At 43.8% G+C, this 24,603-nt stretch overlaps 1 protein-coding gene across 20 annotated transcripts in view; it reads left to right on the forward strand.

Annotated features, from left to right (window-relative positions):
- TRIM9 (tripartite motif containing 9) overlaps nucleotides 1-24,603 on the forward strand; it is a 110,966-nt gene that overhangs the window by 60,700 nt on the left and 25,663 nt on the right. For 15 of the 20 annotated variants that reach the window (XM_065872676.1, XM_065872664.1, XM_065872669.1 and 12 more), the window contains exons 2-5: nucleotides 1,624-1,719; nucleotides 3,968-4,090; nucleotides 17,631-17,741; nucleotides 18,870-19,023. In XM_065872676.1, the coding sequence (XP_065728748.1) occupies nucleotides 1,624-1,719; nucleotides 3,968-4,090; nucleotides 17,631-17,741; nucleotides 18,870-19,023 (484 nt within the window). The remainder of the gene's footprint in view (nucleotides 1-1,623; nucleotides 1,720-3,967; nucleotides 4,091-17,630; nucleotides 17,742-18,869; nucleotides 19,024-24,603) is intronic. The other 5 variants (XM_065872674.1, XM_065872680.1, XM_065872683.1 and 2 more) reach the window with 3 other exon arrangements.

The following is a 24,603-nucleotide window of genomic DNA, read 5'->3' on the forward strand; positions in this document are numbered from 1 at the left end:
TTAGCAGGAGCCTTCAGGCTGATGAATGCCTTAAGCCTTCACAGTAACCCAACTACAAAATATTATTATTCCCACTTTTTCCATTGGAGTAACTCAGGCAGAGGTCACTTTCTCAAGGTCACGTTTAGGAAGGGACAGAGCCAGAATCTGAACCCTTCCAAAGTCTGTGCTCTTACTGCCTCCCCACAGTGCTTGCACCAGGCCTGTGGCATGCACACTTTTAAAGAGATTCAGTGCCTGACTGCGTATGTAATAATGCAAATATAAGTGAAAAACATCCATAGGACCAAGAGATATAATTTTAAGATTCTGCCCTTTAGCCGAAAGGACAGAGTGGATGAGGCACTGTGTTGGCAAGGAGGAGAAAGGGCTTCAGTGTTCAAAGAAAGTGTTGTGGGGAAAGGCAGCGTGTCTCTGTAATTTATAGGAGGGATGGAAGGACTTGCCCAGTCTGCCAGGAGCAGGAATTTTGTACCAAGTACAGTGGTAATGGCTGCAAGTAACGGTAAACTCCAGTACAGGGATTAAACTCGGAGGTAATTTTCCCCCCACCATAACAAGAAGTTTGGTGGTAGGAGACTTCAAGTGTTGGTTCAGATGCTCAAAGATGCCATTGGAACCCAGGCAACTTTCTCCTTTCACCGTCCTCCCTTACCACGTTGGCCTTCTCTTCTTGAGAGTCACAAGGCATCTGCCATAAAGTCAGCAGCGAAAGGGAAAAGGTTGCACCAGCCACAATGGTCCCATGTTAGCAGAAAAGCAGAATCTTTCTCAGACCCCTCCAGCCCCCATCCAACTTCCACTTAGGTCTCGTCAATCAGCAACAGAGATTGGGAGCCCGTGTGGAGGATGTTTCAGAACCACTATTATTTAGGCTCAGGAAACCGGTAATGAATTCAGTGCATCCTCCCAGAGACCAAGTGCCACCCCCCAGCAGCAAGTACTTACCTGGACACCTGGCCCCCGCAGCAGAACTGCATCCGCATGTGGACGGGGTGGGGTGGACAGTCAGAAGAGAGCGCACCTTGCTTTAGGAGGCTAGTGTGGAGAGGAGCTGGGGCAACAGGGCTGTACTTGAGAGAAGGACGAAGACGCCGATGAGGAAGAACATCATCCTGCCCTCTGTATCTGTCGTTACATTTAAGTGACCCCAGAGCATGGCACGGGCTCTCACCCTTTCTTCCCTCATCCTGTTCTTAACTGTCTTCATTCTTTCTGCCCTAATCCCAGATCAGTAGCACATGGAGCTAAATAATATTGATAAGTATCAGATCATCTGACTCACTGTTTTTCTTTTAATTAAATAAATTATTGCTGAATTAATTAAGTAATTAATGAGATGAGGAACTTCCAGGCAGATATCAGCTGGGAAGGGCCTTTGACTGCGATGGCCAGAAGTTTTCACCTTCTCAGAGGAGACAGTCCTCAGGGGCCTCTGGAAGGAGTCGGGATGCCGTTATTACCTGCATCCTCAAGTACCGATGTTGGCTCAGTGGCCCAGCTCAGACAAGAGGAATCTGAGGAGGGCGAGGGCTCCTGGGTCTTGGATGAAAACCACCCTGTGCGGCCTTGTGGATGCCTCCTATGGTGAGAGCTCCATGGTTTCCTTCTTCATCTCTGCAGAGCCAGCTTTCCCAGGCACTGAACGGGCTGTCGGACAGGGCCAAGGAAGCCAAGGAGTTCCTGGTGCAGCTGCGCAACATGGTCCAGCAGATCCAGGTATTGGCAGCACCGGAGGCGGAAAGCACGCCCCGCGGGTTAAGATGTAACTGTGGGGCCGGCGGGGAGGGGTTGTCTTGTCTCTTTTATTTTCTGTTTTGTGGGAAATTTCCTATGTCTTTTTTTCCTGATCTTTCTCTTCTAATACATACGAACACACATACAGGCCAACTTCAAATATACCCCTTCTCAAGGTGGTTACGTTTCCCCAACAGGCCGAAGACACAACCCCGTTTTCCAACTGGTTCCCATCTTCCACACTGAGCTCCTAATTCTCTGCTGCTGTGCAAAGAAAGATACCTATTTCTTTGTGAATGCAGTCATTATTGTTAAGTTTTTTTAATTCTATAGGTTCCCAAAGCACCTTGCAATCATTATATCTTATCTAACGGTACCAAACAGGTCACATTTTCTTTTTTTCGTCCTTCTTTCCTTCCTTCCTATCCCATAATAATGCTTCTCCTCTACTTAGATACTTAAATGTTTTTCAGCCGTGATCCCCTGGCAACTAGAATTTGCACAGTGACCAACGGATCAGCTGACATTTGAGAGCTTGTGAGCTCTCTACTATAGCTGAAGGGGAGAAGCCAGAAATTGCATGAGATGCTAGAATAATGACCTTCTTCACTGTTTACTGTTCTTATGTTTTGAGGTTTGCCTCACAGAAATAACCTTAGCTCTGGCCTCCAATAGATTGGCGTTCTGAGTTAATATTTAACCTGTGTCAAGGCAGAAATGGCTTTTTAAATGTAAGCCTGGCTTCCAGAGCATCTCACACTGATTTCTTTGCCTTTAGTTGGCGTGCAGGCCCATGTTAAAACTTTTGATTCCCTAACAACCTAACAGTTGTACACTTCCTCCTGTTTTCCAAAGCAGTAGAGTTTATCAGTTGGTCCTTTCTTTGCTTTTGCTGGCATAAAGTGCGCAGCCCCAGGCTTGCCTCTGCACCTCACCTCTTCATCAGAGCAAAGCTTTCTTTCTGCTTTAAATCAGAGCCTGTATGAAGACAGCTGCCCCCTCCCTACCAATATTACCCTGCTTGGGACATAGAGAGCTCTTCAATGATGTTTTCCAGGACAGTTCTGTGAGAGCTCAAAAGCAATTGCCACGAAAACCAAAACCTAACATTTGTAGAAGTCATTGCTGAAGCAATTACAAATGCACACCTTATACAGGCGTGTATAAGACCTTGCGTTTGAGACAGTGACTTAATACCCGTCCATAGATCCTTATATTAAGAGACAGAGTTCTTGATGACTTTGGGAATAAATTAAAATTTGATAGGCTAAGCTGTTCCTTCCTTTCCAGTCCCCCAACTTTTACTCAGTTTACTCAGTTAACTGCTATTTTTTCAATACTATTACTGTATATGTGACGAGTTTTCAGCTTTCATTTGCTATAAATTACAATTGTTTTCCAGATTATGGTTTGAGAATCAAAATTACATATGTAACATATTGAAAGGGTTACCTTTAATTTAGGGAGAGAATTGCTTAAAAGAAATGTCTGTAGCATGTGCAGATTTAAATCACGTAAAAAATTTTAGATCCAACATTCAATTTAAACGTCATGGGAAAGCTATGATCCATTTAGAACATGCTTACTGTTCCCCACAAGCTGGTTGGTTCACATCTGATTTTTACAGCAGGCTGATGCCTGTTACGTATACCAGTTATTCTTCACTGCCTACATGCACTCATGACTTGCTTTTTCAATGAGAGGAGCAAGTGCTTTTACCCATGATTATTCTGTCGTCATTGGATTATTGTTTAATATCGAAGACGATTGCCATCCGCTTTCTTCTTTGTCCCCCTGGATTCGATGATTCTTTCTCCCTCGTGCCTCAACAAGACCCCATTCCCCCAGCAACCAGCCTTTCTGAATGCCACCTTCCACCATGCACAGCTGGGCGCGTGCCAGCCCTCAAAAGGATTCATGTTCAGCTCTACAAACTAAAACTTTATTTTACTTGATATAAGTCAAACTGTGGAGATGATTTCCTTCTGATAAGAATAAATGTATGAAGTAACATTTATTCCTTTGAATCTAAATTTAACGTGAAACACCACCACTGTTGAACAAAATTTATTCCGTTATTTATAAAAAGCAAATGTGCACTGTGGACGGGGCTCCTCTTCCTTCCCTTCAGCAGGGATTTCCACCCCACAAGTGGACAGGGGTTCTGCTGTCTCTGGCAGCCCCAGGTGCCCAGGCGCCTCGCGGCTGAGAGCTGTGCTCTGTCACGCAGGAGAACAGTGTGGAGTTCGAGGCCTGCCTGGTAGCTCAGTGTGACGCCCTCATTGACGCCCTCAACAGGAGGAAAGCCCAGCTGCTCGCCCGCGTCAACAAGGAGCACGAGCACAAGCTAAAGGTGAGCGCTGCGCACCGGGGGAAGCAGAAGGCCCGCAAGCCCGGCTCCCAGGCTGGGACAGGCAGGTGTACGCCCGCCCGCAGCCTTGGATGGCCAGTAGCCCGGCCGGGGAGAAGCAGGCACGTCCCTTCATTCACCACTCACTCCCTCCTTGACATCACCGATACTCACTGAGTGATTTCTCTGGACCAGGAATTGCTCTGGGTACAGACATAATAAATAAATAAAAATCCCTGCCCTCCTGGGGCTTATGTTCTACCAGAAGGGATAAACGGGAAGCAAGATAAGTAAGTAAAATATGCAGTATGTTAGTAAAAAGTGCTAAGAAAAAATAAGGAAAAAGGGATGGGGAATACGAAGGATGGGGGTTGAAATTTTAGACAGAGTGGCCAGAACAGCCATGCAGAGGCAAATGTATTTTTGAATTGGGAAATGGAATCTGTACTTTCCAGAAAGCAAACAAGATTTGTCTTAACTTCTGAAGCGAACTATGCAACTGAACAGCTGTACAGACTTTGGTCATCACACGGTAGAAGCAATTGATTGCAAGTCTGGGGCCCTATTGGCAGGAGGACTGATCTTCCTGGAGACATCTGATACCCCATCTGTTGCCCCCTTGGAGCAGGGCAGCAACACGTGAGAGCAGGCTGGATAGACATAGACGGGCAGCGGCCAGCCGAAGGAAGCAAGAAGTAGACCATCCGGGGAGGGCCACATACGTGGCCAATAGCCTCAGGGTGGCTACCAGTGGGTAGTGGGTGGGCAGTGTGCCATGTTGGCCTGGCATTGGGGTGGAGGGAGAAGTGAGGTCTGACCATTGGTTCTCTGTTGGGGTCAGGCAGTCAGCATCAGGGAGCTTCAGTATTGGGCAAGAGTGAGGGGACACAGCCTCGGGGGAGCTGGGGACTGGTGAGCAGCCCAGGAAGTGGCAGATATCCCCAGCAGGCTTGGAACAGGCTTTAGTCCCTGAAGAACAAAAGGAGATCCCATTTCTAAAAGAGTGGGATTCTAGTAGGAGAGCCAAGGGAGAGTTTCAAAATGAAGAACTAAGACAACAGAGCTTACAAGATTTGGGGCCAAAGCTTGGTGGCAGGGAAACTTCAGACAGGGCCAGTGCCCAGTTCATGGTTACTAGAAACAAGGCAAGAAACTAGTTGCTAACTGGGGCACGAGACCTCAGCAAGACCTGCAGCAAGACGGCAGTGCTGAGCCCTGAGCAGCGGAGTCACCGTCCTTAATCTGTGCCCAGCACACAGCAGCACCCAGGGCCCAGGGGACTCTGCTGTGAGCACGGGGGGCTGGGCAGCACGAAAAGAGAAACATTTCCCCAGGGAAGCTTAACAGATCTCTCCAAAGTTGAAGGAAACCCCAACTCTATCTTCTTCCTTAAGGTTCCCTCCTCTGCTACCCACCTGCAGCTCCTCGAAACGCATTTAGATCCACATACCCACTTCTTCCTTCCCCAAAGCCAGGGCAGTGATGTGGCCGGAATAGAAACCTTTCTCCCCTGCCTTTGTGACTTACCAACCTGTCACTCTGAAGGTGCCTGTGACATGGAGGCTGAGCTGCGACAACAGGGTCCAAGCCAGAAAGGGCCTGTGAGGGCTGTGCCCTACAATAAAGTTGGCCGGCCTGACCTCACTGGTGCTGTGTCAGAGCCATGTCCCTTTGAGTGTTCCCGATGTGACACAGAAGAGCAATTGCATCAAGGAGAGGCACAGCAGATTCTTTGTTAAAGAAAATTGCATGTCTCGAAGTTGCAATCTGAACCAGGAGTTAGGAAAGAAGGGTGCCCAGGGATTGAATGGTCAGAGAGCCTCAGTCTGTTGGCTTGGACAGCAAACCAAGGCTGGGGATCTTACCGCTTCTTCCAGAGAGGCCATTGCTGTTTTGGGGTGGTGGGCCTAACTGGAAGACCCTCTCAGTTTCATCTTAGAATGAATACAAACCCCTGAGGGGCACCACACCAACCCCAGCCCTGTGGAGCCTTCGCACTGAACTGCAGGTGATCGAGAGAGCCCTGGGTTTTCCTCGGGAGACACCCACACTGACCCGTGTCATGCATGACTCACAAAGTGCTGACTCAGGGCGAGTTTTACTTAGACGACTTTCTCTAGCTCATCACTTTCCAGGCTCCTGTCCCTTAGTGTCTGTGATCAAGTTTTTTGCTTTTGACTTTTGTAAAGGGCCACTGGACTGTGTGTGTGTTTCATGGTAACATATGTAGTCATTCCTAAAATGTGCGGGAGACAAGTGTGGGTGTATTAAAGATGCTGTTTTTTTACCCAGAAAGTTCTCTGAAGGTTGTACTATGTGGATGCTAACCTTATACATTTAGCCGCAACAACCTGGGAAATGGGTTTAAATCCATAAGCATTTTCATCCAAGGTAAGTTAGGCCTAAGTGAAAAATTCTTCTGGAGTCACCATTTTTTTTTTTTTTTCTTGTGGTATGCGGGCCTCTCACTGCTGTGGCCTCTCCCTGCTGTGGCCTCTCCCGTTGCGGAGCACAGTCTCCGGACACGCAGGCTCAGCAGCCATGGCTCACGGGCCCAGCCGCTCCGCGGCATGTGGGATCTTCCCAAAACGGGGCACGAACCCATGTCCCCTGCATCGGCAGGCAGACTCTGAACCACTGCGCCACCAGGGAAGCCCTGGAGTCACCATTTTTTATCTGAATTAAAATCTAGAAGTGCTGTGAAATGTGATTCTGTAGTTACCCAGGAGCAACACAGAATGAGCATCCTTGATGACCAAGCCCTGGCTTTCATAACGGCAGTAGCTGACGTTCGGGGATACTTTCTTTGAGGCAGCACTATACAAACTGTGTTACAGGGATCAGCTCCTCTGTTCCTCACAACAACTCTGCAAGGTCATTATTACTATTATCCACATTCTAGAGATGAGGAAACCATGGCACCACGACGTTAAGAACTGGTCCAAGGATCCAGAATTCCAGTCCTGGCAACCTGGCTTCAGAACCCAGAATCTGACCGTGGCCCCCTGCTGCCTCTGGCTGGCAGTACAATGCAGAGAGAAGGCGTAGGGGGATTTACCTAATCCGTTCACCAGTCAGCCAGCACCTACCTAATGCACACCTGCTAGGAGCAGAGTGCTGGGCACAGGGGCAGGGGGAGGGCGACACAAAGGTGACTCAGGATGATGGGGCTTACAGTCCTGTGGATGAGATCAGTCACACCCACAGATGACTCCAACACAGGTAGAAAGTGAGTTTCCAGGAGAAGGTGGCCCATGTCGTTAGAGTTGTGAGGAGGGCAAAGTTACTTCCAGCTAAAAGGGTCACAGAGTGCCTCATGGAAAAGCTGGCATTGGAGGAGCCCAAAGTCTGGGAGGCGTATGTTGATGGCGACTTGCATTCTTGCCTGCAGGGATGGGCCAAGCTGTGCGAGAAGAAGAGGGTGATCAGCAGAGTGCACCCTGGTCTTGGTGCACCCAGTTAGTCATGAGGACCGATGGGTGCTTTTTCTGTTTCCATCTCCTGCTCTAACACTACTAAAAGCATTATCACCATAGCCCTCCCTTTTATCACCCTTCAGAAACCCAGAACTTTTATTGTTATAGTGGAACTTAAAATGTCATTTGAACCACATAGAGTAATAGAGTATCTAAAATAAAACCACAGCTGTCTTCGGGCAATGAGCTGGACAGCTGGGATTTTCCCTCTAATAGTGGACCAGCCGTTTTAATATGTAGCCATAAAATTTTAACTTTTTCCTTAACGGATGTCTCTTTTGTGAAACGTTGCAGACACTTTCCTGGCATCTTTAAACAGAAACTGGGAACAGTTTGTGTTAAGTCATAGGGTGACGACAGTGGCATCTCTGGGCTTTCTATACGGGAGAGATGTAAGGGCAGCAATCTGGACAGATAGGGGATCGAGGATTGAGAAAACATCATTTATTCCTATCAAAAAATGCAGAGCCCCCTGTCCCCCTCTCCTTAGTGCTGCCTCTGCAGGACGGGACTGTGTGGAAATCAGTTATAGGCTGTGCTGTGGGGATGGATGGGGATGGCACAGGAATAGCCGAAATGCATCTCGGGGACCCCACGTCCAGCGTCAGTTCATCGGTGCTGGTGGTCTGACCGGCCAAGCACACTGATACACTCGGGGACCACTGAGCAGAGGCAGCTGCCTGCCCTCATTACACCCTGCCCGGGGTGGAGTTCCCTGCCCCAGATCCCAAAGGGCTACTGAAACGAGAGACAGGTGGCTGGCTGTGGCCCACGGCAGCAAAGCTGTTCTGTCTTCTGTCTCGAGTGATTTGTTTCTCTGCTGTTTTCAGCTGATTGTATGTCGCTGCTTCTGAAAACAGCCAGCAAGGTCGACACCGCGACTGCTGATGTCAGCCTCCGAATGTCTCCCTCCCTCTGCTTTTCTCCTCCTGCCTCTTCCCTTTCTTCTCACTTCTGTTGCTCCTCAGATTTGTGAGAAAAGACTGGCCTTTTATAGACATCGCTTGCCAAGCACAGTACTTCTTTCTGTCTTTGTTGGCTAGCCCATCACTCACGGTCTGGCAGGGGTAATCTTATGGTCTTCCGCTTCCCTTTGGCAGAGTTCTCTTGGGGGCCTGCTTTTTGCTGACAAAGAGGAGAGTTGTATGTGTGTGTTTTTCTGGCAACCTTCTCTTCTTGAGCCATGCAAAAGACTAGGGGAGCTGGAAAGCAAGTGTGCATAAAGGCAGTCTTTATAATCTACTCATGCCCCTCTCTGAAAGCACTGATTGCTTGAGCAGATTGAACAGTTCTGGTTCTGAGGCAAGATGGAGCTGAGGGATGAGAAGCCCAGATTCTGGGTCATAGAGAACGGGGCGTAAGGACAGACTTTATCACTTACTAGGTCTCTAACCATGGACAAGTCTACAGCTCCATTTCTTTCACCTGTGCGTAAAATAAGGCTAGACGTAGTTGACACCTCACAGGGCATTGTGAAGCACTTAGCACAGTACTCAAGATATTAGCTTTATGGTTGCTGTCATTGGAAGACTGGAAATATGGTCTCACTCAGCACACTGAAGAAGTGCTCCTAGGGACTCATTTTCCATAAGACCAGAGTTCATATTGTAAAATTAGCCTATGTGCTGGTGTGATTGTCTCTGAACCTAGGAAATTCTTTAGCGGCTTGAGTATAATTGATCATCGCATAAACTAGTGCACCAAATTTGGTGAGCTATTTTTAAAAGCTGAAAAAAAGGCTTTGAGGCATATGCAGATGTGACCATATTTTAGGAACACTGTCTGAAATATAAATTATAGTTAATGCTGTCCTGTGGTTTGAAAACACACTGGGAGCCAAATGTCTGTTTTCAGGGTGTGGTAAACTAATCAAATGTCAGAAAGCTACTGGAGGGAAAAAGTGCTTTTGAGCTTTCAAAAACTATTACTAACTCACATTTGGTACTACTTGGGTGATATTCCCACTAGCAGCAGAGTTAGCTGCGTCCCCAGTTTTCTTGTACGAACTGTGTATTTTGTCAATATCCTTCCCGGGTCTTCCTTAGCTGAGTAAGGCTTTAAAATATCTTCATTGCCTGTGATCCTCAGAGGGAATTTGTGACAACACTTAAAATGTGCCATTAATGAGATCTATGCTTTTTATTCAGGAACTTTACAAATGTCATCTTTCTTTTGGTAAGCCCAAAGAAATATCTGAGAATTATTTTTATTTATGTAGCATTCAGAATTTGAAATAATTCCACAATCATCTTAAATGTGTTCTCTCCCCAATATTTTAGAATGAATTCATGTGTTGAATAGTACACAACTATGATGATAGGTGATAAGTGACAGGTGTCTTCTTGGTTTCTTGGTTCCCTTGCAACTCTAGAGCCTCTGAAAGAAAAAAAAATAGTTATAACTATTCAAATATAGTCTGAGAAAATCTAATCTTTAATTTCCATGTGTGGTTGGTAAATTAACATACCAATGACATTACTCAGTGAGAATGCTGAGGGCTAATCATAAAGCTTACTGTTTTACAGAGCTTTCACTTTTACAGAGGGCTTCCATGTCCCAACTGTAGTTATCTATGGAATGCTTGATTTTGAATCCAAGTGTACCATTGGGTTTTGTTAGATTCATTATCACGATTGGCATTGTTATCTTTGTTATTATTTACCATGTATTGCCTGTATGTCCCCATTATGCTAGCAAAAACATTAGTTACAGGGCCATATCATTAAGAGTAGAAATTTACACTAGGGATATTACTGGCTTACTTAAGCCATTTTGCCAATGCTTCATAACAGGCAAGTAATCCTTTGATTCAGGTTGAGAGAGAAAGAGAGAATGGAAGAAAAGGAAGAAGGTAGTCAGGAAGGAAGGAGGGAAGGAAAGACGACCAAGCTCACAAAGAATTTAAAAATAATTAGATAGGATTTAACTGTTACAGTCATTTCTAGAAAGAAAAGCAAAAACTAGAAAGAAAAAGTCAATAACCCACTCAATTCCCATAAAACTACTGGGAAGGAGTTCCATTAGTTCATTACAGTGAAGACATTTGGAAAAACTAGGCACACTGGAACACTTGAAACCTTTGCCCTCACAGAAGTCTTTTGGGGGTCAACTTTCATAATTTAACCACAGTTATTATTGATTACAAGCCTATCATTAATGGGGAATTCATTCGGCAAATTCTGTGGTCCTCTGCTTCCCACCGTGTAGGAGCAAAAGTCACAGAGGGCGTGTAAGGAATAGAGTGCCCAAGGTGCCCGTGGAATCGTCAGGATGCCATCACACACAGTTGGAACTCACCAAGGTTAGAGGACATACCTTTAAACACCCTCAACCCACTCTGGCAATGCCAATGAAGCATAGTCACAGAACTTGTTTAATGCCCTTTGCCTAAACCCATATATGAGTGACACTCTTAGCTCCAGAAGACACTTAAAGCACACTGTGAAGATGGTGGAATAATCCACCGTATCTCACATCTTACAAAACACCATACTGGATGCATCACTTTCATTGCGGAACAGCATAAATTGTAAATGTTCTCCTGTGTGGGTGGGACCACACCAGGATGGTTCTCTCTCTCCAAATACCTTGTATTTCTTCCTTCATTAACTTCTCTGTACAAGGATACAGTATTCTATACACTAAGAGCATAATTTGGATATTCCACTCAATGTTTATTGATGAGGTTATTGGCATTCACACTTCTGAGATAGAAAGTTCACACTTTTACTGTTAAAATCTCAAGCCTTCCTCAAAACAGGTATGTGTTTTATTTATTTAATAGGCCTAAATGATCCTTTTATTTTATTTATTTATTTTTGCGGTACACGGGCCTCTCACTGTTGTGGCCTCTCCCGTTGCGGAGCACAGGCTCCAGACGCGCAGGCTCAGCGGCCATGGCTCACGGGCCCAGCCGTTCCGCGGCATGTGGGATCTTCCCGGACCGGGTCACGAACCCATGTCCCCTGCATCGGCAGGCGGACTCTCAACCACTGCGCCACCAGGGCAGCCCAATGATCCTTTTATTGATTAAAAACTCAAAACCTCAGACTTGTCTTTGAAATAATTAGTTGCCAGTGTGGTTCAATTAATAACACTAGTACAGAGGATGGTATCTAGAGAATGGGGGAAATAGCTGCTGTATTTCCATAAACCATGTGGGAGAATGGTGGCATGTGAGAAATTAAAAATGTCCTTCCTTAATTTAAATGCCTCTAAGTTTCAATGAATGTAATAATATAGGAGATAATATTCTACTCTAGGAGAAAATCAAGAGAATTATTTATTTTACTAGATGAATCTAATGGTCAAAGTACTTCACCTGTAACTCACCAATGAGTTAATTCCAAGTATCAGTTGGGCATCTTGCTTCAGGACATTATGGGACACATAGAAAAAACTATCCCCACTGACCAAAGGGACCTGTGAAGAATGAATTCTTCAAGACTGTATCTTGAAAGTACTTGTATCTTAGAAAAAAAAAAAAAGAATCGCATTATACTTCGAGGAAATTGTTTTAAATGGTGATGGAAATGTATAGATTCTATTTAAGAAAGACTATCTTGAAATATTGGAGAGAGAATGTTAGTATTTACTTAGACTAAAAACTCATTAGTCTTATCCCTCCAGACCCCATGATGAGAGAAAATACTATGAGAAAAAGTATTTATTAAAAAGAAGATTTAAAGAACAATTTTTAAAGAGCCACATGTAAGAGGGAGAGGTGAATGGAGGTGGAGGAAAGGTGTCAAGGTCAATATTGGATAAAATAATGAAATTCCCCTTAATTAATCTCAGTTCTTGCTGCTCTTTGTATCACCTGAGCTGAGTGGCGAGAGAGTGGCCTGTTCAAGGTATGGCGGGAAAATGTAGTTGTGGATAGGCAGAATTAAATTTCACATTTGTACTGTATAAGCTCTCGTGGGTTACTCTCTGACACTAAAAAGTCTAAGCATTCAAAGGGGCACAGCAGTCTGTTCTCAAATTCTCCTTTTCCGAAAAGGTACAGTGTCATATCCTGACCCAAGAAATGACCTTTATAAATTTGCCACTCAACAAAATAAAGCTCTTCAAGTGATCAGTAGGATTTGCCATCCAGAAGAGATGGTGACTGCTTATAAAATTGTGGAAGCCTTCTCTGAAACTGTGGACCACAGATTAATTGTCCCCTGAGAGCTGGTTTAGGCTTTAATGCACATGAAAACGGGAAGATTGTTTCCAAGTTCCTATTTGTGTCACTCCTGCAACTTGTACATTTCCTTCTTAAGAAAAGAAAATCCAGACTTCCCTGGTGGCATGGTCATTAAGAATCCGGCTGCCAATGCAGGGGACACAGGTTCAATCCCTGGTCTGGGAAGATCCCACATGCCACAGAGCAACTAAGCCCATGTGCCCCAACTGCTGAGCCTGCGCTCTAGAACCTGTGAGCCACAACTACTGAGCCCACGTGCCGCAACTACTGAAGCCCATGGGCCTAGAGCCTGTGCTCCGCAGCAAGAGAAACCACCACAAGGAGAAGCCCCCACACTGCAACAAAGAGTAGCCCCCGCTCGCTGCAAGTAGAGATAGCCTGCATGCAGCAACGAAGACCCAACGCAGTCAAAAAAAATTAAAAATAAATAAATAAAAGAAACTACTTAAATCCAGCCAGCTGCAAACATGGTGCCAAGGGTTTCTCCAGAGCATCAGAGCCACTGCACAGAAATGTGGAACTCAAAGAAAAAGTGATATGGCCTGGCTTCCTAAGAATTGTTTTTCATAAAAAAAATATAATGTAAAAATAAATAATAATAATGTGGTAGAAATAACACAGAGTAAAGAAGGTAGCAAGTAAGAAAGCTGATAAAGACACTCAGAGAGGGACTCCCCTGGCGGTCCAGTGTTTAAGACTTCGCCTTCCAATGCAGGGGGTAGGGGTTTGATCCCTGATCCGGGAGCTAAGATCCCAAATGCCTTGTGGCCAAAAAAACCAAAACATAAAACAGAAGCAATATTGTAACAAATTCAATAAAGACTTTTTAAAATGGTCCACATCAAAAAGATCTTTTAAAAAAAGGGGGGGGGGCTTCCCTGGTGGCACAGTGGTTGAGAGTCCGCCTGCCGATGCAGGGGACGCGGGTTCGTGCCCCGGTCTGGGAAGATTCCACAAGCCGCAGAGCGACTGAGCCCGTGAGCCATGGCCGCTGAGCCTGCGCGTCCAGAGCCTGTGCTCCGCAACGGGAGAGGCCACAACAGTGAGAGTCCCGAGTACTGCAAAAAAAAAAAAAAAAAGACACTCAGAGAAAAAAATATTTATACTCTTAAAAGATTTAATTATCTGGCTGATTTCCATAAGATGGGAAATCTTGCTAGATTAATTATTTGAGAAACTAAAAGTTAATTATGAGGGACTTCTGTGGTGACGCAGTGGTTAAAAATCCACATCTCAACGCAGTAGACATGGGTTCAAGCCCTGGTCTGGGAAGATCCCACATGCCGCAGAGCAGCTAAGCCCGTGCACCACAACTACTGAGCCTGCGCTCTAGAGCCCGTGAGCCACAGCTACTGAGCCCACGTGCCACAACTACTGAAGCCCGTGCACCTAGAGCCTGTGCTCCACAAGAGAAGCCACTGCAAGGAGAAGCCCACACACTGCAACGAAGAGTAGCCCCCACTCGCCACACCTAGAGAAAGCCCGTGCTCATCAACGAAGACCCAACGCAGCCAAAAATAAATAAATAAATATATAAATAAATAAAATTTTTTCAATCTTATAAAAAAAATGTTAGTTATGAAACACCCAAAAATGCTGCTTCTGGGAACCTCACTGTTTAATTTTTAACAGTGATTTTTATCACAGGCTACTGTGATATTGCGAAACGGTTCATTAAAATGCTTTAAAAATGGACCAGCATCCATTGTGGCAACAGAGGGAGTTGAGAGCCAAGAATTTAGGGATGTTGAGTCCTTCCAAGAAGCTTGAACCATGGACTACAGGAGCCAATGGCAAACAGCCTTGAAACTCACAGACTCTTGGCAGTGCAACAGCAAAGCTTCTTAAGAGTAGTCAGAGCCCCCAACATTCCCACAGCTCCTGTTGCACCAAAAAACCTTGCTTGAGAAGGAAATTTATAGAGGCAGACATAGAATTTTATGAGGCCTGAGTAATGTATTTATTTCAGCACATTTAGGTCATAAAATTATCATTGAGCTGAATGTTCTGGAAAGTAAACACAATTCCGTCTTTTTTGCCTCAAAAGCAGACTTACTTTGGGTTACAGCGCTCAGATCCAGTCTGTGCTTGTTGTTTGGACTTTCAGTACCAGTCAGTTCTGCATAGTCTAGAGCAGATGCCATTTGGATAGTGAATGGTGACTGCTGAGGTTTCTGCTACCTAGCAGCATTGATGCACAGGTGGCTGAAATGTAAAAACATTTTCTGGGAACAATTTAGTCAAGCCTCATATAGCAGAGAGGAGTAGCGTATTAGCTGTAGGTCACCTGTGTTGCATTTTTAAGGGTTTAACCTGTGGGTGTTTTTTTTCCCCTAAAAAGCAGAAACTTAACCTTTCTTTACTTTCCGATTTTAAAGTAAAATAATAAAATATAGTAATTTGCATTCCTTGAGCCCAGACCAATAGACGGTGGTGGTAGTTTGACAGAAACATACTAGATGTCAGAAGAAAATAAATCAAACAGTGAATTTAAAATTTGATCTCTCCACCCCCGCCAATCAAAATCACAAAACAATCCCCACATCAAAGTTGGTTTCTTTCACCAATTCCGATAAAGAGATTTTAAAGCCTACATTTTATTTTTTATTTTAATTATATTAAAAGTTTAAAAGCAATAACAAATCAGCTGTCAAAATATTAGGAGACTCCAAATAGTCAAAACAATCTTGCAAAAGAAGGGCAAAATTGGAGTTCTCACACTTCCTAATTACAAAATGTACTGCAAAGCTATGAAGTATAATACTGGCATAAAGACAGACAAAAGACCACTATTGAATAGAGCCCAGAAATAAACTCTCACACATATGGTCAAATGATTTTTGACAAGGGTTCCAAGACCATTCAATGGGAAAAGGAAGTTTTGTAACAAATGATGCTGGGGAAACTGGCTATCCTCATGCAAAAGAATGAAGTTGGGCAGGTATAAAAATTAACCCAAGGTAGATCAAAGATTGAAATGTAAGAATGGAAACTATAAAACTCATAGATGAAAACATAGGGCAAATGCTTCATGACACTGGATTTGGCAATGATTTCTTGGATATGACACCAAAAGGCACAGGCAACAAAAGAAAAAGTAGACAAATCGGACTTCATGAAAATTTATAAACTTTGTGCATCAAAAGATAGGAAGAAAACCAAACAATCCAATTTAAAAATGGGCAAAGGACTTGAATAGACCTTTCGCCAAAGAAGATACACAATAAGCACATGAAAATATGCTCAAGGGCTTCCCTGGTGGTGCAGTGGTTGAGAGTCCACCTGCCGATGCAGGGGACACGGGTTCGTTCCCTGGTCCGGGAAGATCCCGCATGCCGCGGAGTGGCTGGGCCCATGAGCCATGGCCACTGAGCCTGCGCGTCCGGAGCCTGTGCTCCGCAACAGGAGAGGCCACAACAGTGAAAGGCCCACATACCACAAAAAAAAAAAAAAAAAAAGTTAAAATAGTAAGTTTTATGTATATTTTATGAAAATAAAAAAATCAGAAAGGAAGATCAACAATAATGAATGGATGAACTGTCAAAAAATTAGGAAGAACTTTGTGTCAAAAAAATAGGTTAAATTATGATAAGCCACGCAATCAGATATTTATGTAACCAGTAACATTTATTGATGGCAGCAACACGGGAAATGCCTATGATATGGTGTTAAGTGGGAGGAGATAAAATTGTCACATACTATAATTGCAGCTATAACTAAATCTAGCTCGGAAAGAAAACTGAAAGGAAATATCAAAATGCTTTAACAATTTGCATTGGAGTGGTGAGGTGATTTGCTTCTTTTTTTTTTTTTTTACCTATTTTCCTATTGTTTTTGAAAGAGGATGTCATAATCTTTCATGGAAAATAAATTTATAATGAAAACTGAAAAGAAGGAACAAGGAAAAGTTTTAAAAATCATTGTTATTAAAACCCCTTTTAGTTATTACCCATAAAATCCAGAATGGTGGTTATTTTTGAGGCTTTTGCCAAGTAGTATAAATGTAGAGGATGAGTAATTGAGGTTCCTAGAAAACCCTTGTTCAACTCTATGCTTCAAAAACTGCTTCAGGATTTGGGTCACTGAGCAGAGGACACAGAAGCTGAACGTTTCTAAAGAAGGAAACTTTTCAAGGACTGCCATGCCCTTGACACTGGGCAAAGACAGCTTCCTGGAGAGAAAAACTGCATGTTCAGAGAGATGCCTCTCTAGGTTAAGGTAGACTCATCTCTCGGCAAATTGCCTTTGAAACTGCTTTCCAAAGTGAAGCAGTGAGTAATGCTAAGTGGATTATAACGTGATTCTGTATCCATCTTTCTCTGGCATACTTGCTGTCATTAGCTCATTGTCTTTCAGCAAGTTCCACCTCTCGCCCTACTCTACCACCCACCCAGGGAAAAGAGAATTGGAACAAGAGAGGATCTGGGTTCAGATGATGTCTGCTCTTTAGGAGGGACCGGTAGAGGGCTTCTGTCCCAGAGCAGAAGCTGCAGCTGCGCCTCAGGTTACTCAGCTCCTTGACAGGCTCTCCACGACCTCCCACTTAGAGCAGCTCCCGGAAGAGGGGAGTGAGGGGGACCTGTGGAAGATGTCCCTTGAGGCACCAAGGTAACCCGCTTCCCAGAGGTCCAACATCTGTGTGCCTTTCTGATGGGTCCAGTTGTTATAAGCCCCTCCCCATAAAAGCCATTATCTAATCCGTCTTCCAGAGCCATTGTCCACAGCAGACATTGCCACACCACAAATATTCTCATAAATTTAGTTCCATTCCATGATGCTCTTGGATTCTGGTTGAAAGAAGCTTTCCAAAGTCCCAGTTTGCTTTCTTTTCTACCCTCTGCCATTTTGAACCATTCTGTTGTCTCATCAATCCTAGGTGGTTCGAGATCAGATCTCTCACTGCACAGTGAAATTGCGCCAGACCACAGGTCTCATGGAGTACTGCCTGGAGGTGATTAAGGAAAATGATCCTAGTGGCTTTTTGCAGGTAAGTGTCAACTAGTTTCTGCTTCAGATTCTCAATGCCCCACGAGACTGAGTCTACAACGCCAAGGCCAGACTCCCAACGGCCCTGGCTGGGCATAGGCCCCTGCACATCAGAACCCACCTTTGTGTGGCCGTGCGGACATGGGTGCCTGCAGAACTTCACTGGCTTCTCAGAAGTCTCTGCCACCACGTGCTACAAGATTGAGAAGTGCATGGGCTTTTAAATTTGTTTTTGTTTATGTTTGATCATGAAAACATAATTCCCTCTAAGTTCCTCCAAAACAGAGTTATTGCCTTGCTTAAGAATTGGGTTCCTTTACTAATATCCTGGACAGTTTTGTCAGCTAGAGATGTAATTATACAAGGTTTCTACCTTTTTTGACACCTCCTTCTGGCCAGTAAGTCAGTGATTTCCCAAATAAATTGAAGTTTTTTCATTCCTTGGATGTCTCATGATTTCTTCAGAGTTGTTTTAGTGACATGTTATGATGTCAACTAAATTTTACCTGACTTTTGATCCCAGTGATTAAGGGACCTTTTATTAAGGAACGTGTAGATTCCTTCCAACTGACATTCTACCAAACTGGCCAAGAACAACAGAGGGGACCTAAATATAAGAAACAAAATAGTTCTCTACCAAAGAATAAAGTCATACATGAAGATGATGTGCTTAAAGTGTAGGAAATTCTATATTACAGGTTAGCATATGCAGCCTCTCTGAACTATTTAATAAAAGTAATTTCTAAGTCTTGACAGGATACCCACAGCTCATATCAGAAACTTAGGGCCATTGGTTCTAGTAGGTTTAACTAATTGCTAACATATCATTATTTAGTGTTGTTGGCTTTTAGTTGATAAGTCATAAACAGCATGATCATATATCCAGATCATATATTAGAGCAATTAACAGCAGCTAATTATATATAGTGCCTCCCTCTGACTCCCAAAAGTGTTCAGATTTTCATGGTAAATCACGGGTCACCCTCGTCATAAAAGGCTCCTTGCTGCCTGCACAGAGACAGGAAGGGTGTGAGTCCCGAGGCACTCGGTGGGCTGCTCTGGGAGAGCCGAAGAGCTCTGTGTCCATTGTGGGGATGTATTTCTGAGGCTGTGGTCTTTGTTGCGATAGATTTCTGACGCCCTCATAAGGAGAGTGCACCTGACTGAGGATCAGTGGGGGAAAGGCACGCTCACTCCCAGGATGACCACGGACTTCGACTTGAGTCTGGACAACAGCCCTCTGCTGCAGTCTATCCACCAGCTCGACTTTGTGCAGATGAAAAGTGAGTGCCTGTGCCACCCCCCTGCCCAGTCATAGCAGTACCCCAAGTGGATCCTGGTGCTGGAAGCAGGATAAAGGCGGCTTGCCAGATTGCAGCAAACAGAAGGCAGCCTCCAGGTTTATAAATCAGCCGAGAGGTGGGAAAGTACACACACACACACACACACACACACACACACACACACACACACACACACCCCTCTCTGGTTAATGTTACAAAAATCTGGAGTGGCTCCTGTCTTATCATGTAATAGAAATGTACCCTTTTAGCTGGGTGACCTGCCTCTCAGAAAGTCAGATAAATCCAGATCAACTCAATGCTTGCGTCTTTGAGAATCTTAGGGATTTCACATGCTCAGCATCAGAGAATAGCTGACATAAAAAGAGGAAGAAAGAGAGAGAGCTGTACATAAAATCTTGTTACAGATAGTAACCCAGATATATTGATATAAATCAAGGGAGTTAGAATTGAGACTGCTTCCGCAGGAGTAGAGATAGTGGCAAACAATTGAGTGTAGATTAGCGGGAATTTGAGAGGATCAGTCAGCCTGCCTATAGTGGTCAGGAAAACGAGAGCCTGGACACAGAAGGAAAATGAAAATATGAAATAAATTTTAACTTTTTAAACTTTTTGGTCCATGCAATTAGGGGATATGGCAAGATCTGTTTGAGATTTGGGGTGGCTGAGGGGAAGTACAAGTACTTAAAATTATCTTAAGGAAAATAACTCTTTGAAAAAAAGCTAAAAACTCAAACCAAACATGCAATGATATTTTTATGGCAGTGTAAGTAATAGCCCATTTGAAAAATATTTCTGATTTTTAAAACTTCTTATTGTGAAATAATTATACATTCACAGGAAGTTGCAGCAATATTAAGGAGAGGTCCCCAGTACCCTTCAGCCAGTTTCCATCAGTGGTTACATCTAGCATTTAACTATCACATAATATCAAAACCAGGAAATTGACATTGGTACAGTTCTGTGCCATCAGGTCACATGTATAACCGCCTCTGCAATGGAGATACAGAACTATTCCATCACCACAAAGATTTCCCTCCTGCTGCCTCTTTTAGTTACACCCACACGCCCCCCCTCCCCCATCCCCAATCCCTGGCAACCACTGATCTGTCCTCTATCCCTCTAACTTTGTCATTTTCTAATCTTTTTTTAAAACTGAAGAAATTGATTTGCTCTTTGCTTCTCCCAATTTAAGCGTCCGTGTAATAAATAACTTAGAATTCAGTGCTTTAACATTTTTGTTTCTTAAGAAAAATCTGCATGCGTCCTTTTATTAGACAGAGAGAGCCATATAACCCAGCGAGTGTTAGGGCTACAGACTACATCATGCAGTTACACTCATCCCTGTCCCTGGTACATGTACTTCCCTCATTTTTTTAATGGATTTTGGCCCTCTTTTATTTTCAGTTTTCTCATCTTTTTGTTTCATATGTATTGCTTTGGGATAATGCCTTAATTTTCGAAGTAAGTAGTGTATAGATTATAAATAAAAATGCTTCGTTGTAGTAACAAAAATAGTTAGCATTTACTGACTGCCTACCAAACCAGACACACTCCTAATTGCTTTCCATGGATTAACTCATTTTATTCTCACAATCCTAGTAGGCAGCTGAGAAAACTGAGGCACAGGAAGACTGGGTTACTTGCCTGAGCTCACCCAGCTAGTGAGTGGCAGGGCCAGGATTCAAACGCGGGAAGCATGGTTCCAGAACCCACACCTACAACTTCTGGTTTGTGCTGTAAAGTTAATGCCTTACTAAGTGGCTTCTTCAAGGAATAACTGAAGTCTTCTCTTAAACTTAAGAAATTTAATTTTTTGTTGCAGCAGTGCTTTCAAGCTTTAAAATTTTTTTTCTTTAACACCTACACGGTAGCCTGTGATGTGTCACCATCCAAGTCGTATAGAGAGCCTGAGGTAAAGCCCCCTTGATCAGCCTCTCTCTTTGCCCAGTTCCTTCAAGGAGGTAGAATCATTGAAAGGTTATGTCATAAGTAGCTCAGAGGAGAAAATGTGTCACAAAAGGGCAATGTAAGGGCTTTTGGTGGAAGAGAAAAAAAAAAAAGAGCCAATCCAATTAGCCTTGGTGATGGGGCAGGAGGAGGGGCTGGTAGAGGATAGAAGCCTCAGGGCTTTCAGATGGTTTAATCAGCTGGAGAGCCCTCTCCTCCCCCATCCGTCCTGAGTCATGTCCATCTGCCATGGTGGACTCCAGGCCAGCTGGCATGATATTAACTATTGTACTGGAGTGAACTGGCCCTTCATCTGATGTGGGAACTGCAGGTTCACGTGTTGTGCATCACAGACCACATTCCTAAAGCATTCTCACTTGGCCATTTAGGGCTGCACACAGGAGTTAAGTGTGGACACAACTGTACACACAGGAGAGAATGTCACACACGCTAAAGGCCAAAACGCAGAAAACTCTCACAGCAAAAATTCACCTGGAACACAAAATTATCCAGAACAGTTATTTATGAATTCAATATAGCAGGTCATTTGGTATGAGAGTGGATTATTCCATTTTCCTTTTCAACACTTCATGTTAATTTAATTTACTTCTGTTAAGTATCCCTCTGCAGAGTTCATTTATAAGCTTTGCTTTGTGCTCATTAAGTTTAATTAATTCAGTGAGAGCCCAGTCCTCTTTAGAATCTAAATAATTTTTATCTGTCATGCTTTCAATGGAAAGAAAAAGCCAAAAGGTATGACACAGTAGAACTTGATTGACGGTAGTTAAGACTTCTCCTACTGGCCCCTTTGATATCTGTTAGTATATACACAACCTTGCCTTGTGTAGTGTTGGTCTTTTTATTTTCTTAGGGTATTCATAGTCAGTTTAATAAACTGTGCTTTCACAGCTTGTCAGTAAAAATATCTCAAGAAATTACACCCCAATATCCATGTACAAATGGCCAAATTTAAGTAGCATTTGGAATGGTGTTAATCTGACCATTGTGAGACTAACAATACGTTAGTTTCAGTATATGATATCTAATTGTGCGAAGTGGATTAGCAGAAACTTTAAAATATTTTCAAAGTTACTAGAAATATGTATTTAAAGCTATGATTCAAACTTACAGCTAGAATATCTGTTTAATGCCTGACTCAAAATCTGAGCATCTCTCTGGTTTTGAAATTTCATCTCAGGTGCCTTTTTTTTTTTTTTTTTTTGCGGTACGCGGGCCTTTCACTGTTGTGGCCTCTCCCGTTGCGGAGCACAGGCTCCGGACGCGCAGGCTCAGCGGCCATGGCTCACGGGCCCAGCTGCTCCGCGGCATGTGGGATCTTCCCAGACTGGGACACGAACCCGCGTCCCCTACATCGGCAGGCGGACTCTCAACCACTGCGCCAACCAGGGAAGCCCGCCTTTCTTTTTTTAATATCAAAGAAGGTAGGTCTGTGGTTGGTTTTTAAATATTTCCACTTAGGCCAGCTGCTACTCAGCTAAAATGCATTGCCTGAAATTATTCTCTTATTAGTTAAGAATTTAACTGATCTGCTCTTTCTGATTCCATATCACCCTCAGGCAATTGAGATTTGAGTAGAGAATGCTGGTACCCCCTTTGTTCAAATATTCCTAAATTGTGATGGCATGTTTTCCAGTTGCATTTTGATTAGAAAATCATCTTACCCTCTTTCCAGACTATGGGAGTTGTGCTTGATCTCTCAGGCTTTTCTTTTGTAGAAAACAACTGATTAAACTTTGTTTTCTGTTTTTATTACGGAGTAATGAACACATTTTTCCTTAATTCTAAATGGCTATTTTCAATGCTTACCAGGTCATGGGAAGGAAATTTTAATGTTTTTTTTCCCAGTCTATCAAGGGCTCTGCTGCTTGGCTCAGAATAGACTTCAGACACCTACCTTCTCCCAGAAAAATATTACCCCAGAATTGCCTAAGTACACAAAGTGGGCCAAGGTTCATGAGTCAGTGCTGAAATGAAACACCAGTGTCTTCATTCCAGCCCAGGATGAAACATTGACCTAATGGTCTATCAAGCGTTTTTAGCACATAGACCAATGGCTGTTAATCCCTTGAGTGCCTCTACTCACCTAAGGACACATTTATCTTCATTAACTAGTGTTGAATGTTAAAAGCCCTGAGTATGCACCAAGGTCATGGGCAAGGACAGTATGATCTGAACAGACCCTCCTATAAATCATGGAGAACGAATGCACAGAGCTTTGGCAGTGATGGGAATGAGCACACGTGCGGACTCGTGTGGAATCTGTTCATGGTCTGAGGGCCTGGAATCCGTGTCCTCAAAGCCCGTGTTCACATTTATCCTTAGCAAAGTACTAGTGATAGCTTTCAGAAACAGCCTGTCCTTCCTCTAAAGTCTAAACTTTCCTCAGATGCCATTTGTATTATTCAACCACCATAAAAAGGAAAGACAGTCTACAAAGGAACCTTCAGAGAACATGACGGAGTAAAATTGCTTTCCCAACCACCATAGCTCTTAAGGTGAAATGTTTCTTTAATCTATACCAGCAATTCTTGAGAAGCTTTATTGTTCACATTATAGGAACCAAAAATGTTTCATTCTCTTGGAATTAGGCCTACACTTTCCGTCTCATTCACTATTACTGAACCCCAGAATGGAGAGGAAATAAAAACATCAAGCCCCTGGAACCAACCAGCTGGGCATCAAAACCCAGCTCTGCCACTGACTAGTGGTGAACTCTTTCTGTGTTTCAGTTTCTTTGTCTAAAATAGGGATAATAACAGTATCTACCTTGTGGGGTCGTGCTGAAAATTAAATGAGTGAACACATGTAAGCCTCTGCCCACAGTCTGGCCCTCAGCAGTGTTTCCACAGCAGGGGATCTCTTTTCTCCCATTGTCCTCACCACACTCCTGTGAAACCTCACAGAGGAATTCTGGATGGTTGTGAGTGCTCTCAATCTGAAAAGTACTGGGAAGAGGGAAAAGTAAACAAATGTGAAAAACGTGAGAGATAATTTGAACTAGAATGGCCTTTAAAAGGTAAGACATTTGAGGGCTTCCCTGGTGGCGCAGTGGTTGAGCGTCTGCCTGCCGATGCAGGGGACACGGGTTCGTGCCCCGGTCCGGGAGGATCCCACGTGCCGCGGAGCCTGCGCGTCCGGAGCCTGTGCTCTGCAGCGGGAGAGGCCACAACGGTGAGAGGCCCGCGCACAGCAAAAAAAAAAAAAAAAAAAGGTAAGACATAACAAGCCACTGTGGCAGAATTTAACTTTGAGATGAGGCTCCACCAGACCCCAGGGAGGTCAATAAGAACACCAACCCTCCTGTGTCGAAGAGAATTTTTAGCCTGAAGCTTGATTTTACAGGCTAAAAGGATGCTGAGTACTAGAATTCTGATCAGGTCAAGGGAAACTAGTTCTTTAGGAAAAATAAACATGTCCAGGAATGATCATGAAGGAGTTAAGATAGTTATTGTAGCTCCAACTATAGGAATTTCAATAAAATAAAACCTTCTCTCTCAGAGTTCAGCCCAGGAACTGTAATGCTGTCCATTTCCAAAACACAAGAGATAAATCAATTTGAAAATACTTTATATTCTTGTAGGTCATTTATTT

The sequence above is a fragment of the Phocoena phocoena genome, chromosome 2 (assembly GCF_963924675.1).
Source record: "Phocoena phocoena chromosome 2, mPhoPho1.1, whole genome shotgun sequence".
NCBI classification, from domain to species: Eukaryota; Metazoa; Chordata; class Mammalia; order Artiodactyla; family Phocoenidae; genus Phocoena; species Phocoena phocoena.